This window comes from Panulirus ornatus, chromosome 3, assembly GCF_036320965.1.
Source record: "Panulirus ornatus isolate Po-2019 chromosome 3, ASM3632096v1, whole genome shotgun sequence".
In the NCBI taxonomy this organism is placed as follows: domain Eukaryota; kingdom Metazoa; phylum Arthropoda; class Malacostraca; order Decapoda; family Palinuridae; genus Panulirus; species Panulirus ornatus.
The window spans coordinates 20,873,913-20,888,888 of NC_092226.1; the positions used below are offsets into that span (position 1 = coordinate 20,873,913).

Consider the following 14,976-nt stretch of genomic DNA (forward strand, 5'->3'; position numbering starts at 1 on the left):
AGAAATGCTTCATTGCAGAGTCTATGATACACAGTGCATGGTGTACAAGATAGTCATATGCATGATATTTAGTTGCAGACTGCTTCTTTGCATATCAAAAATTTGGTTGTGTATGATAAGTTATTTCTTTTAAACTATTCGCCATTTCCCGCATTAGCGAGGTAGCGTTAAGAACAGAGGACTGGGCCTTTTTTGGAATATCCTCACCTGGCCCCCTCTGTTCCTTCTTTTGGAAAAATTAAAAAAAAAAAAAAAAAAAAAGAGAGGGGAGGATTTCCAGCCCCCCGCTCCCTCCCCTTTTAGTTGCCTTCTACGACACGCAGGGAATACGTGGGAAGTATTCTTAATCCCCTATCCCCAGGGATAATGATAAGTTATGTATCTGTGAAATGTTATACAGCAGACTCGTGTATAGTATGAGAAATGTATCTGTGAAATGTTATGCAGCAGACTCGTGTATAGTTTGAGAAATGTATGTTAAGTCTGATTGTGTTACTTGTGTGATGTATATTTTATTACAGAAATTCTGTATTTTCGTGTATACTGTATCACATTTGAGCTTTATATTCTAAAACTAAAGCTTTTTTACTTTTATTTTCTTTTTAACTGCACTTGGTATATTGAAATTTAGGTTTTGTGAAAAGGGAGATCATTGAAATATGAAAACTTGTAAGTAGGGAACCCCTCATTGATGTTTTAAGATTTTTTTAAGCAAAGTTCAACACATTGTATATGCAAAGAGAGATGAGGGAGTTGTGAACTGCATTTCAAGCTTATTGTTAATTACACATGGTCAAGGAAATTCACAAAGGAAGAACAGTTACCACAGGTGTCATATAATGCACTGAAACCAGTGCCTACCATCCACAGCCAAGCCATATTGAGTGTTCCAAGCTTTACCTTGACCACTTCATATACCCTGTCATTTTCCTAAAAAAAAGTTTTCATAGTTTTGAAAATTAGGAAGTACTCAACGTATAGTATGGCTTCGAAAAAAAATTATTTCTGTAGTCCCCAAACCTCAGTTGTATTGTCCACAATTTAATTACTCACCCCTGTCTGTTAGGTTTATGATAATATGAATTCTAAACATCACTTTTACTTTACGTTAACCATTAGTAGGCTAGGTTGGATATGTACTCAGCAGCCACTTGTTACTTTTATATTTGTTCAGATGTTTTACTGTCAAGTAGTTTTGTATCACTTTTCAAACCACTTAAAAGATTACATCTGTTTGAGTGGCCATTGCCCATTGTACTTATCACTTGTGATAATACAAGAGCTTCTGTGCAGATGTGCAAAATCTTTTTGTTAAAGTACCGTACATCTTTGAAATAACTAATACTAGAATCTTTTTGCAGGGTGACCATTATAACACATTGATGCCCAGCATCTTCAAAGGTCTCCAGGATTTAGATGAGAGGAGAATAAATAACTTCAAGAATCTGCTCAAAAAAAGTGTGGAAATTGAACGCTCAGTCTTCCCAATCATAAACAAATGTCTAGATGGAATTGTGTCTGCTGCAGATTCTGTAGATGAGAAGAGTGTAAGTTTTTAAGATATGTCATTTGTATGGATCACGTTGATGTAAGTCTGGTGCTTGCTTTTGTTATTATGTATCCCCCTGTGTAATTCTATTATGGTTGTATTGTGTATTCCCAGGAGGGTCTCAGGGGGAAAAAATCATATTTTATCATCTTTTTTTAATCTTATATTTATGTATATTCATATCCATGTGAGTCTTGAGAATCATCTCCGAGTTTAACTACTTCTTTGTGTATAACTTTCATTAATTACTTTTTTTTTCACTCATGGACTCTTAACTCTTAAAACCCGTTCTTTGTGGCTGATACATAATGTGATCTCTTGGAAGAATAAGGATTCACTGCAGTTGGTACATATTTGGTTTCTGCATTCAGAACTATCAGGCAGGAGCATGGCAGGCATATATTGGTGATACAAAACCTAACTGGCATTATTCATATGTTACCATAAGATATAGGCATTTTCTCAAATTTTGGGTCAGTGTGCTTAATCATAGCTGAAGAGGCAGTATAACAACTGTAGGCTGCCACATGTCATTCTGACCTCAGTAATTATCCTGGTATTTGTGTTGAATATGACTTAGGTCAACTAATTGTATTGATAAGATGAGATGAATGCCCATTTAGTGAAGATGTGAGGTATAGTGACTATGGGGGAGATGGTGAGGGTGTACATGATCCACACAAGCTGCCACCAAAACGAACAGTGTGTGAATGGTGGGAATTGAGCATGTAGCTCTATATGGGGCTAGCATGCTATGTCATTTATGCCAAAAGACTTCACTTTTGATTCCTCAAATTTAGGAACAGAATATTGTTGTTCAAAGGCACTTTATTTTTTCTATGGTTAATTGAGTGAGACATAATGGAAAAGATTGTGAAGGAAACAAATAGATATTATTAATATTTCAAGAAAAATTTCCTCTATTTTCACGTCTCTGTGGACTAATGGACAGGACTAACACAACCAAGGTTGAGATGTTATCTTTTCCTCAGTGTGATGATTCATAGGTCACTGGTAAAGAGAAATAAAACTTATGACAATTGGACAGTTGATGAATTTTGGAAAGCTAATTTCTTGTGACCGCTTTCTTCAACTCGTGCAAGTTATTCACCTTATTGACCATAAACAACTTGTATGAGGCGGTGATAAGTTCCATAAAATCCAGCAAATTCTTGAACATATATGCACAGAATTCCTTATGAAGTTCATGCCTTTTCAAGATTTATGAATAGATGCAAGTTCACTGCTGTGGAGAGCTGGCATATGCTCTTCCAAACGCAACGCTTTATTTAGATACGTAGAGTAATTTATCAGTATCTTGATCATTACTTTTAATTAACATAAATATTTTTATATATGAAATGCTCAGATTGGGGTGTCTAAATGTGTGTGGATGTAACCAAGATGAAGAAAAAGGAGAGATAGGTATTATGTTTGAGGAAAGGAACCTGGATGTTTTGGCTCTAAGTGAAACAAAGTTCAAGGGTAAAGGGGAAGAATGGTTTGGGAATGTTTTGGGAGTAAAATCAGGGGTTTGTTAGAGGACAAGAGCAAAGGAGGGAGTAGCACTACTCCTGAAACAGGAGTTGTGGGAGTATGTGATAGAGTGTAAGACTGTAAACTCTAGATTGATATGGGTAAAACTGAAAGTGGATGGAGAGAGATGGGTGATTATTGGGGCCTGTGCACCTGGTCATGAGAAGAAAGATCATGAGAGGCAAGTGTTTTGGGAGCAGCTGAGTGAGTGTGTTAGCAGTTTTGTTGCTCCTGCATCCTGCATCTGGCAGTGCAGAGAGAGCTATGTAACTATGAAAATTCACACGTTGATGATGTAAGGACAGCCAAATGCAGCTGAGTCCATCATCACCATCAGGAGAGATTACCTTATTCATTTTCATTCCTTAGCATGTTTAACAAAATTTTTGAATTATGTAATTACTTTTACAAAAAGGGTGTAGACTGTAAAACTGAACAGATGCAATGATGGGTTGAACAGCAGCTGACCTATTTGATATTTGCTAAGGAAACAGTGGTTGATATCAATTGAATCTCTAACTTTACCAGCCTGTTTAGATATCCTGTTGACCTAGCCTATCCTTTGAAGCCTATAGAGGTCTGTTCCATAGCAAAGAAGGTACAGGAAAAAATTTTCTCATCTTAGAACCCCTGCAACCATCAGTGTGTGTGCTCCAATATCTGCAGAAAGGTTTTGTGTACATGGTAATGCTGCAAAAATTACTGTTCATCAGATGACTTGGGTGAAGTTAGTTTATATTTAAATTTTTTTGTGCCAAATTGCTTTTCTTATAAGACTAAGGCAGCATTAGAAACTACAGCAGCACCATCTGCGTCTTTTCACTCTGTAGCTGTCATATATAATGTCATTAGACCATAATGAGAATAATATTGTGATATTAATGGTAATGATAATGACAGTTCAGTAGTTACTCATTATCATACTATTTTTATTATGTAATGAAACTGTTTTATTGAATAGCTAAGAATCCAGTCTTAGTAGTGTTTTGACCATCCTTTCAGGACTCCCAAGTTGTAATAGAAAGATACAAATCAGGTTTCACTCCACCTGGTGATATTCCCTTTGATGACCTTAGTACTCCAAGACAAAATGGTGATACAACTCCAACCGTCCACCCACCACTCAGGCAGGACACCATTAAAGGCACAATATCAGCATCAAAACTAAAAAAACGTGGTGGCATTTTTGGTATTTTTGCCTCAAACAAGGTAAGTTTGAATTCAGAAAAAAAAAGATTTTGCTGATCATGATAGTCTGCCTATCCCTCTATCTTTCTAACCATCTATCTATCTATCAATATCTCTGAAGCCCATACCCTCGGGGGTGGCTACCACTAAAAAGTATTCAGTTATCCTTGTTCTTGTTTGCCTCCCTCACATACACCATTCCATGCATTCTTTGTGGAATGTACAAGTGATTTTTTTTTTTAAGTGTCTGCACTATCTCTTTTTCAGAATCTGAGATTTTACTTTTTAATGTACTGGAGAATTTGGCAGCACTCAGACTTGTTGTTGTGATGCCACTTTAACAAGCTATATCAAAAAAAGATACTTCTTGGAAGCACAGAATGAGACCTTTTAACTCTCATATATACATACTGATATTACTGTCTTGTGTCATTTTTCATCACATTTCTTTATAAGTTCTGTTGCAGTTTAAACTAATAAAAAGAGATAGCCTTTAACTGTTTTGGTATTAAATCGTTACTTACTGAAATGTATATAGCTTTGATATTGTGCATAGGACTCACATAAAAATTGGTCCTGGGGTAATAATGAATGTGCACAAATTGATGAGTTGTTTGTTTGTTCATATGTTTGTACACCTCTCTAGGTATTTATGAATTTTTCTTGCAAGTGGGAAATCACCTTTGATGGTTGTATCATCATCAGTGAATGGAAAGGAGTGTAGTGTCGTTGAGGAGCTTCCCACCCTAATGTGTCCCCTCCTTACCTTTCCATATGCATTGCAGCCTTAAAACTGAAGGAGCCACATAAAATGGGTCCTTTTTTACATAACTAATTACCTACCACTCAAAACTTAACACTAGAAAGTGATGTTTCATTTCAGAGAAACTATAAAAGTCATGTGTCACAATCAGTTATTGCACAATAACTGATGCCTTATCATTAAGGCCTTAGATCATTCCCTCACCACCCAGTAACAGTGCATAAAACAGTACACTTATGCCTTAGATGCTCATTCATTTACCATTGGGGATGTTGTAGAACACATCTCAGATTTTAATTCTTATTAGCATCTGGTTTGTTTATGCACAACAGTACTCCTACAATGAAAATTTGTTCATAAATAATTTGCTCTAAGAATGAGCTGTCGAGGAAAAAATCCACACTTTATTCTTTCCTCTCCCGCTGCTTATGGCATACAGGATTTCCAGTCTCATGCTTCCTCCCCGACTCTTAATCACCTTTTACGAAAGATAGGGGATGCATGAGAAGTATTCTTTCTTCCTATTCCCCATTTTTTTACCCTTTGTCTTTATTCAGTGATTGATGCTTACACTTGAAAATCCTAACCAGATCAATAGTACAGTCACCCCCTTTCTTAAATTCAGTTACTGTCTCATCTATTCTAGCCCCATTGCCACACTTCTGAGACAAGACTTTCACTGCTACCTCTTTTCTTCTAACTTCCTGCCATGACTCCCTCTCCTGACATACCTCCACATCCAAGATATCCCACACCTGCCACCCTGTCGTCAAACACATTCACCAAACCTTCAAAATACTCACTCTTCCTCTTCACCTCATCTCTGCCTGTTACCACTTCCACCCATTACCCTTTCACTGATGCTCTGATTTGATCTTTTGTTCTTTTACTCTTCACCTCCCCCAAATCATTATCTTTTCCTCCCTGAACTGTGCTGTGATACTCTCATCTTAACACTCACTCACTCTCTTTTTCAGCCTGTGCACCTTCCTCTTGACCTTTTGCCACTTTGTCTTGTTCATCTGCCAATTACTCATATTCCTTACTTGCAAGTAACTCCCATACTCCCATTTTATTTCTTTCACTTGTAACTGAACTTTCTTTCCCACCACTCATTGCATTTCTCACCTCCCCACCTTCCGTATGCCACACTCACACATGTAAGCACTGCTTCCCAGAATACCTTCATTTCCTTGTACAATCACTTCCCTAGTTTTGCTCACACCTTTTGCCTTTCTCCTTTCAGTCTCCACATATTTCTTCACTTAAACCTCTTTTTCCAAGCTCACTAATTTTTCCCACCCTCACATCAGAAATCCAGCCACCTTCCCCTTTCAGCACATTCACATCCAAAGGCCTCTACTTTGTATACCTGATAGTTAGTGGATAACCCAGTAATCCCGTCCTATCATCTCCTACACTTGCTTGCATATGCTTATGTATGTCCCCCTTTAGGAACCAGGTACTTTGAATCATTAGTCTGTTTTCAGTTCAGAACTCCAGAAGCTGGTTACCATTTTCACCTATAATACTGACTGACTGTACCATGAAGAATGTGTGGAAGTCGAGAACATTATCTCGGAAAGCAAAAATGGGTATGTTTGAAGGAATAGTGGTTCCAACAATGTTGTATGGTTGCGAGGCGTGGGCTATGGATAGAGTTGTGCGCAGGAGGGTGGATGTGCTGGAAATGAGATGTTTAAGGACAATGTGTGGTGTGAGGTGGTTTGATCGAGTAAGTAATGTAAGGGTAAGAGAGATGTGTGGAAATAAAAAGAGCGTGGTTGAGAAAGCAGAAGAGGGTGTTTTGAAATGGTTTGGGCACATGGAGAGAAGGAGTGAGGAAAGATTGACCAAGAGGATATATGTGTCGGAGGTGGAGGGAACGAGAAGTGGGAGACCAAATTGGAGGTGGAAAGATGGAGTGAAAAAGATTTTGAGTGATCGGGGCCTGAACATGCAGGAGGGTGAAAGGAGGGCAAGGAATAGAGTGAATTGGATCGATGTGGTATACCGGGGTTGACGTGCTGTCAGTGGATTGAATCAGGGCATGTGAAGCGTCTGGGGTAAACCATGGAAAGTTGTGTGGGGCCTGGATGTGGAAAGGGAGCTGTGGTTTCGGGCATTATTGCGTGACAGCTGGAGACTGAGTGTGAATGAATGGGGCCTTTGTTGTCTTTCCCTAGTGCTACCTCGCACGCATGAGGGGGGAGGGGGATGGTATTCCATGTGTGGCGAGGTGGCGATGGGAATGAATAGGGTCAGACAGTGTGAATTGTGTGCATGGGTATATATGTATGTGTCTATGTGTGTATATATATGTGTACATTGAGATGTATAGGTATGTATATTTGCGTGTGTTTGTGTACATTGTGTATGGGGGTGGGTTGTGCCATTTCTTTCGTCTGTTTCCTTGCGCTACCTCGCAAACGTGGGAGACAGCGACAAAGCAAAGTAATATAATAATAATACCATGCTCCCAGTAATACTTTTAATTGCAACATCATCCACTCTCACATTCAAATGACCCATCACCAGTGATTGACTCCTTGCATTGAAATTGCTGATACTAACTTCGCTCTTCCATAAACACTTCTGTCTCTTCCTCATTCTTCTTGTTTCCAGGTGCACAGGCACCAAACAGTCACCTACCTCTCATAATCAAGTTTCATTTGTACCCATGTCATTCTGGGGCTCATTTTCTTGGACTGTTTCACGCATTTCCACAACTGTTCCTTCAGAAGTGGTGTCTCTTCCTTAGCTTGCCCTTGCACTAACCCCTGACCTTAAATCAGGTAAGGCATTCCCAACCATTCTCACCCCTTGTCTTTTAGCATAGTCTCTTAAAGATAGAATTATCAAGTTCCTTTCCTCAAATATACTACTTATTCCAAACCTCTCATCTTGGTTACATCCATGCACTTAAGACATCTCAGCATGTGCCATCTAGGGGTATGTGCACTTCTCTCTTGGTTACATCTTCTCCACTGATTTATTAGAAACTGAAATACAAGGAGGGCAGGGTGTCCAGCATCTTGCTTCCTCTCCTTTCATTTGCCAGTTGCTATATTCAGTGATAATGGGAAGTATTCTTTTTCCCCTATCCTTAAAGATGATGTATTTTCTTTATTTATATAGTTATATGGGATGAAGTAAGATAGTGAAAGAGAAGAGAGAGGCGATTGGACGATTTTTGCAAGGAAGTAGTGCAAATGATTGGGAGACGTGTAAAAGAAAGTGGCAGGAGGTCAAGAGAAAGGTGCAAGAGGTGAAAAGAAGGGCGAATAAGGGTTGGGGTGAGAGAGTATCATTATATTTTAGAGAGAATAGACAGATGTTTTGAAGGAGGTAAATATAGTGCGTAAGACAAGACAACAAATGGGAACATCAGTGAATGGGCAAATGGGGAGGTAATAGCAATTAGTGATGAAGTGAGGAGATGGAGTGAGGATTTTGAAGGTTTGTTGTAAGTGTTTGACGATAGAGTGGCAGATATAGTGTGTTTTGGTTGGGGTGGTGTGCGAAGTGAGAGGGTGAGGGAGAATGGTTTGGTAAACAGAGAAGAGGTAGTAAAAGCTTTGCGGAAGATGAAAGCTGGCAAGGTGGCAGGTTTGGATGGTATTGGAGTGGAATTTATGAAAAAAGGGATGACTGGGTTGTTTGGTTGGCAAGGATTTTCAGTGTATGTATGGATCATAGTGAATTGCCTGAGGATTGGCAGAATGCATGCATAGTGCCATTGTGCAAAGGCAAAGGGGATAAAGATGAGTGTTCAAATTACAGAACATTGAACATTCCTGGGAAATTATATGGGAGGGTAAAGGCATGTACAGAGCATCAGATTTGGGAAGAGCAGTGTAGTTTGAAGAATATATGTGAGAAATACTTAGAAAAACAAATGGATTTGTATGTAGCATTTATGGATCTGGAGAAGGCTTTTGATAGAGTTGATAGAGATACTTTGTGGAAGGTTTTAAGAGTATATGGCTTGAGAGGTAAGTTGACAGAAGCAGTGAAAAGTTTTTACCAAGGATGTAAGGTATGTGTACAAGTAGGAAGAGAGGAAAGTGATTGGTTCCCGGTGAATGTTGGTTTGCAGCAGGAGTGCGTGATGTCTCTATGGTTGTTTGATATGTTTATGGATGGGTTTGTTAGGGAGGTGAATGCAAGAGATTTGGAGAGAGGAGTAAGTATGCAGTCTGTTGTGGATGAGAGAGCTTGGGAAGTGAGTCATTTGTTGTTCGCTGATGATACAGTGCTGGTGGCTGATTCGGGTGAGAAACTGCAGAAGTTGGTGACTGAATTTGGTAAAGTGTGTGAAAGAAGAAAGTTAAGAGTAAATGTGAACAAGAGCAAGGTTATTAGGTTCATTAAGGTTGAGGGCAAGTTAATTGGGAGGTAAGTTTAAATGGGTGATTTGAATGCAAAGTTGAGTAATGTGGCAGTTGAGGGTATGATTGTTGTACATGGGGTGTTCAGTGTTGTAAATTGAAATGGTGAAGAGCTTATAGATTTGTGTGCTGAAAAAGGACTGGTGATTGGAAATACCTGGTTTAAAAAGAGAGAGATATACATAAGTATACGTATGTAAGTAGGAGAGATGGCCAGAGAGTGTTATTGGATTACATGTTAATTGATAGGCGCGTGAAAGAGAGACATGGTACTCTTATAAATGCACCATGGGAAACTTTCTGGTGAGTTCCTGATTGAGATATTCTTTATAGTATTGTTGTTGCTGAAGACAACATTTACATGAAAGGATTTAAGTAACATGGGAAGTAAAGAAAAATCATTTCTAAAAGGGAGAACTAAATGGTTCCTAGTGTTAAGGGGAGATTTGGGTTTGACTCTGTAAGATGATTTCTTTGCCTCCTTCAGAGTATCCAAGTCTTTCATTGGAGAACTGGGCTCATAGGTAGCAAATATATTTGATATAAGTAGGATAGGATAGGGGAGAAAGAATACTTCCCACGCATTCCTCACGTGTCGTAGAAGGCGACTAAAGGGGACGGAAGCGGGAGGCTGGAAACCCTCCCCTCCTTGTATTTTAACTTTCTAAAAGGGGAAACAGAAGAAGGAGTCGCGCGGGGCGTGCTCATCCTCCTCAAAGGCTCAGATTGGGATGTCTAAATGTGTGTGGATGTAACCAAGATAAGAAAAAAAGGAGAGATAGGTAGTATGTTGGAAAAAGGAACCTGGATCTTTTGGCTCTGAGTGAAACGAAGTTCAAGGGTAAAGGGGAAGAGTGGTTTGGGAATGTCTTGGGAGTAAAGTCAGGGGTTAGTGAGAGGACAAGAGCAAGAGAAGGAGTTGCACTACTCCTGAAACAGAAGTGGTGGGAGTATGTGATAGAGTGTAAGAAAGTAAACTCTAGATTGATATGGGTAAAACTGAAAGTGGATGGAGAGAGATGGGTGATTATTGGTGCATATGCACCTGGGCATGAGAAGAAAGATCATGAGAGGCAAGTGTTTTGGGAGCAGCTGAGTGAGTGTGTTAGTAGTTTTGATGCTTGAGACAGGGTTATAGTGATGGGTGATTTGAATGCAAAGGTGAGTAATGTGGCAGTTGAGGGAATAATTGGTATACATGGGGTGTTCAGTGTTGTAAATGGAAATGGTGAAGAGCTTGTAGATTTATGTGCTGAAAAAGAACTGGTGATTGGGAATACCTGGTTTAAAAAGAGAGATATACATAAGTAAATGTATGTAAGTAGGAGAGATGGCCAGAGACCGTTATTGGATTACGTGTTAATTGATAGGCCGCGAAAGAGAGACTTTTGGATGTTAATATGCTGAGAGGTGCAACTGGAGGGATTTCTGATCATTATCTTGTGGAGGCGAAGGTGAAGATTTGTAGAGGCTTTCTGAAAAGAAGAGAGAATGTTGGGGTGAAGAGAGTGGTGAGAGTAAGTGAGCTTGAGAGGGAGACTTGTGTGAGGAAATACCAGGAGAGAATGAGTACAGAATGGAAAAGTGAGAAGAAAGGACATAAGGGGAGTGGGGGAGGAATAGGATGTATTTAGGGAAGCAGTGATGGCTTGCGCAAAAGATGCTTGTGGCATGAGAAGCGTGGGAGGTGGGCAGATTAGAAAGGGTAGTGAGTGGTGGGACGAAGAAGTAAGATTGTTAGTGAATGAGAAGAGAGAGGCATTTGGACGATTTTTGCAGGGAAGTAATGCAAATGAGTGGGAGATGTATAAAAGAAAGAGGCAAGAGAAAAGTGCAAGAGGTGAAAAAGAGGGCAAATGAGAGTTGGGGTGAGAAAGTATCATTAAATTTTAGGGAGAATAAAAAGATGTTTTGGAAGGAGGTAAATAAAGTGCGGAAGACAAGGGAATCAATGGGAACTTCAGTGAAGGGTGCTAATGGAGAGGTAATAACAAGTAGTGGTGATATGAGAAGGAGATGGAGTGAGTATTTTGAAGGTTTGTTGAATGTGTTTGATGATAGAGTGGCAGATATAGGGTGTTTTGGTCGAGGTGGTGTGCAAAGTGAGGGGGTTAGGGAGAATGATTTGGTAAATAGAGAAGAGGTATTAAAAGCTTTGCGGAAGATGAACGCCGGCAAGGCAGCGGGTTTGAATGGTATTGCAGTGGAATTTATTAAAAAAGAGAGTGACTGTATTGTTGACTGGTTGGTAAGATTATTTAATGTATGTATGACTCATGGTGAGGTGCCTGAGGATTGGTGGAATGCTTGCATAGTGCCATTGTACAAAGGCAAAGAGGAGAAAAGTGAGTACTCAAATTACAGAGGTATAAGTTTGTTGAGTATTCCTTGGAAATTGTATGGGAGGGTATTGATTGAGAGGGTGAAGGCATGTACAGAACATCAGATTGGGGAAGAGCAGTGTGGTTTCAGAAGTGATAGAGGATGTGTGGATCAGGTGTTTGCTTTGAAGAATGTATGTGAGAAATAGAAAAGCAAATGGATTTCTTGTAGCATTTATGGATCTGGAGAAGGTATACGATAGAGTTGATAGAGATGCTCTGTGGAAGGTATTAAGAATATATGGTGTGGGAGGCAAGTTATTAGAAGTAGTGAAAAGTTTTTATCGAGGATGTAAGGCATGTGTACGTGTAGGAAGAGAGGAAAGTGATTGGTTCTCAGTGAATGTAGGTTTGCGGCAGGGGTGTGTGATCTCTCCATGTTTGTTTAATTTGTTTATGGATGGGGTAGTTAGGGAGGTGAATGAAAGAGTTTTGGAAAGAGGGGCAAGCATGCAGTCTGTTGTGGATGAGAGAGCTTGGGAAGTGAGTCAGTTGTTGTTCACTGATGATACAGCACTGGTGGTTGATTCTTGTGAGAAACTTCAGAAGCTGGTGACTGAGTTTGGTAAAGTGTGTGAAAGAAGAAAGCTGAGAGTAAATGTGTATAAGAGCAAGGTTATTAGGTACAGTAGGGTTGAGGGACAAGTCAATTGGGAGGTAAGTATGAATGGAGAAAAACTGGAGGAAATGAAGTGTTTTAGATGTCTGGGAGTGATTTGGCAACGGATGGAACCATGGAAGCATAAGTGAGTCATAGGGTGGGGGAGAGGGCGAAAGTTTTGGGAGCGTTGAAGAATGTGTGGACGTCGAGAACATTATCTTGGAAAGCAAAAATGGGTATGTTTGAAGGAATAGTGGTTCCAACAATGTTATATGGTGCAAGGCTTGGGCTATAGATATAGTTGTGCGTAGGAGGGTGGATGTGCTGGAAATGAGATGTTTGAGGACAATATGTGGTGTGAGGTGGTTTGATTGAGTAAGTAACAATAGGGTAAGAGAGATGTGTGGTAATAAAAAGAGTGTAATTGAGAGAGCAGAAGAGGGTGTTTTGAAATGGTTTGGTCACATGGAGAGAACGAGTGAGGAAAGATTGACCAAGAGGATATATGTGTCGGAGGTGGAGGGAACAAGGAGAAGTGGTAGACCAAATTGGAGGTGGAAAGATGGCGTGAAAAAGATTTTGAGTTATTGGGGCCTGAACATGCAGGAGGGTGAAAGGTGTTCAAAGAATAGTGTGAATTGGAACGATGTGGTATACTGGGGTTGACGTGATGTCAATGGATTGAACCAGGGCATGTGAAGCGTCTGGGGTGAACCATGGAAAGTTCTGTGGGGCCTGGATGTGGAAAGAGAGCTGTGGTTTCGGTGCATTATTACATGACAGCTAGAGACTGAGTTTGAACGAATGTGGCCTTTGTTGTCTTTACAGCTAGAGACTTAGTGTGAATGAATGGGGCCTTTGTTGCCTTTTCCTATGCTACCTCGCACACATGAGGGGGGAGGGGTTTTTTATTTCATGGTTGGCGGGGTGGCAATGGGAATGAATAAAGGCAGACAGTATGAATTATGTACATGTGTATATATGTATATGTCTGTGTGCATATATATATGTATATGTTGAGATGTATAGGTATGTATATTTGCTTGTGTGGACGTTTATGTACATACATGTGTATGTGGGTGGGTTGGGCCATTCTTACATCTGTTTCCTGACGCTACCTTGCTAACACAGGAGACAGTGACAAAGCAAAATAATAAAAATGAATAGATAAGTTCAGAGTTTTATGTATTGGTAGTAGAAATGAGAACAAATGGGAACATCGATGAAGAGGGCTAGTTGGGAGTTAATAAGTAGTGGTGAAGTGAGAAGGAGATGGAGTGAGTATTTTGAAGGTTTGTTGAATGTGTTCGATGATAGAGTGGCAGATATAGGGAGTTTTAGTCAAGGTGGTGTGTGAAGTGAGAGGGTCAGGGAGATTGGCATGGTAAACAGAGAAGAGGTAGTGAAAGCATTGCGGAAGATTAAAGCTGGCAAGGTGGCGGCTTAGGATGGTATTGCAGTGGAATTGATTAAAAAAGGGGATGACTGTGTTGTTGACTGGTTGGTAAGGATATTCAGTGTATGTATGGTTCATGGTGAAGTCCCTGAGGATTGGCGGAATGCATGGATAGTGCCATTGTACAAAGGCAAAGGGGATAAAGGTGAGTGCTCAAATTACAGAGGTATAAGTTTGTTTGAGTATTTCTGGGAAATTATATGGGAGGGTATTGATTGAGAGGGTGAAGGCATGTACAGAGCATCAGATTGGGGAAGAGCAGTGTGGTTTCAGAAGAGGTAGAGGATGTGTGGATCAGGTGTTTGCTTGAAGAATGAGGAGAAGTGGGAGACCATATTGGAGGTGGAAGGATAGAGTGAAAAATATTTTGAGCCATCAGGGCCTGTACATACATGAGGGTGAAAGGTATGCAAGGAATAGAGTGAATTGGAACAATGTGTTATACTAGGGTTGACGTGTTGGCAATGGATTGAACCCAGGGCATGTGAAGCGTCTTAGGTAAACCATGGAAAGTTTTGTGGGGCTTGGATGCGGTTTCTGGGCATTACACATGACAACTATAGACTGAGTGTGAACGAATGTGGCCTTTGTTGTCCTTTCCTAGCACTACCTCACACGCACACAGGGGTAGGAGAGTGCCATTTCATGTGTGGTGGGGTGGCGACGGGAATGGATGAAGGCAGCAAGTATAGATATGTACATGTGTATATATGTATATGTCTGTGTATGTATTTGTATTTATACATTGAAATGCATAGTTATGTATATGTGTGTTTTTAGATGTGTATGTATAAACGTGTATGTGGTCGGGTTGGATCATTCTTTCATCTGTTTCCTTGTGCTTCCTCGCTAACGCAGGAGAGAACGACTAAGTATAAAAGAAAAACATTGTGAAAATAATTAGGTAAGCTACAGTATAGATTATCTTGAACTGAAAAACGTATTTGAGGGAGCAGACATTGATATAACAGTCTCAGTTGACCTAAATATAAGTTGGCAGTTATAGAAGTAGCAGTAAGATTGAACAAGATTCTTCAGTTCATAGGAAGGACTTTCAAAAATAAGTCAATGAAAATCATCCTCACACTTTTCTATTTATTGGTGCATCCCT

At 39.9% G+C, this 14,976-nt stretch overlaps 1 protein-coding gene across 3 annotated transcripts in view; it reads left to right on the top strand.

Annotated features, from left to right (window-relative positions):
- The window catches only part of LOC139761188 (formin-binding protein 1-like), a 118,286-nt gene that overhangs the window by 36,288 nt on the left and 67,022 nt on the right, over positions 1 to 14,976 (top strand). For all 3 annotated transcript variants that reach the window (XM_071685210.1, XM_071685219.1, XM_071685229.1), the window contains exons 4-5: positions 1,362 to 1,547; positions 4,088 to 4,294. In XM_071685210.1, coding sequence (XP_071541311.1) covers positions 1,362 to 1,547; positions 4,088 to 4,294 — 393 coding nt within the window. The remainder of the gene's footprint in view (positions 1 to 1,361; positions 1,548 to 4,087; positions 4,295 to 14,976) is intronic.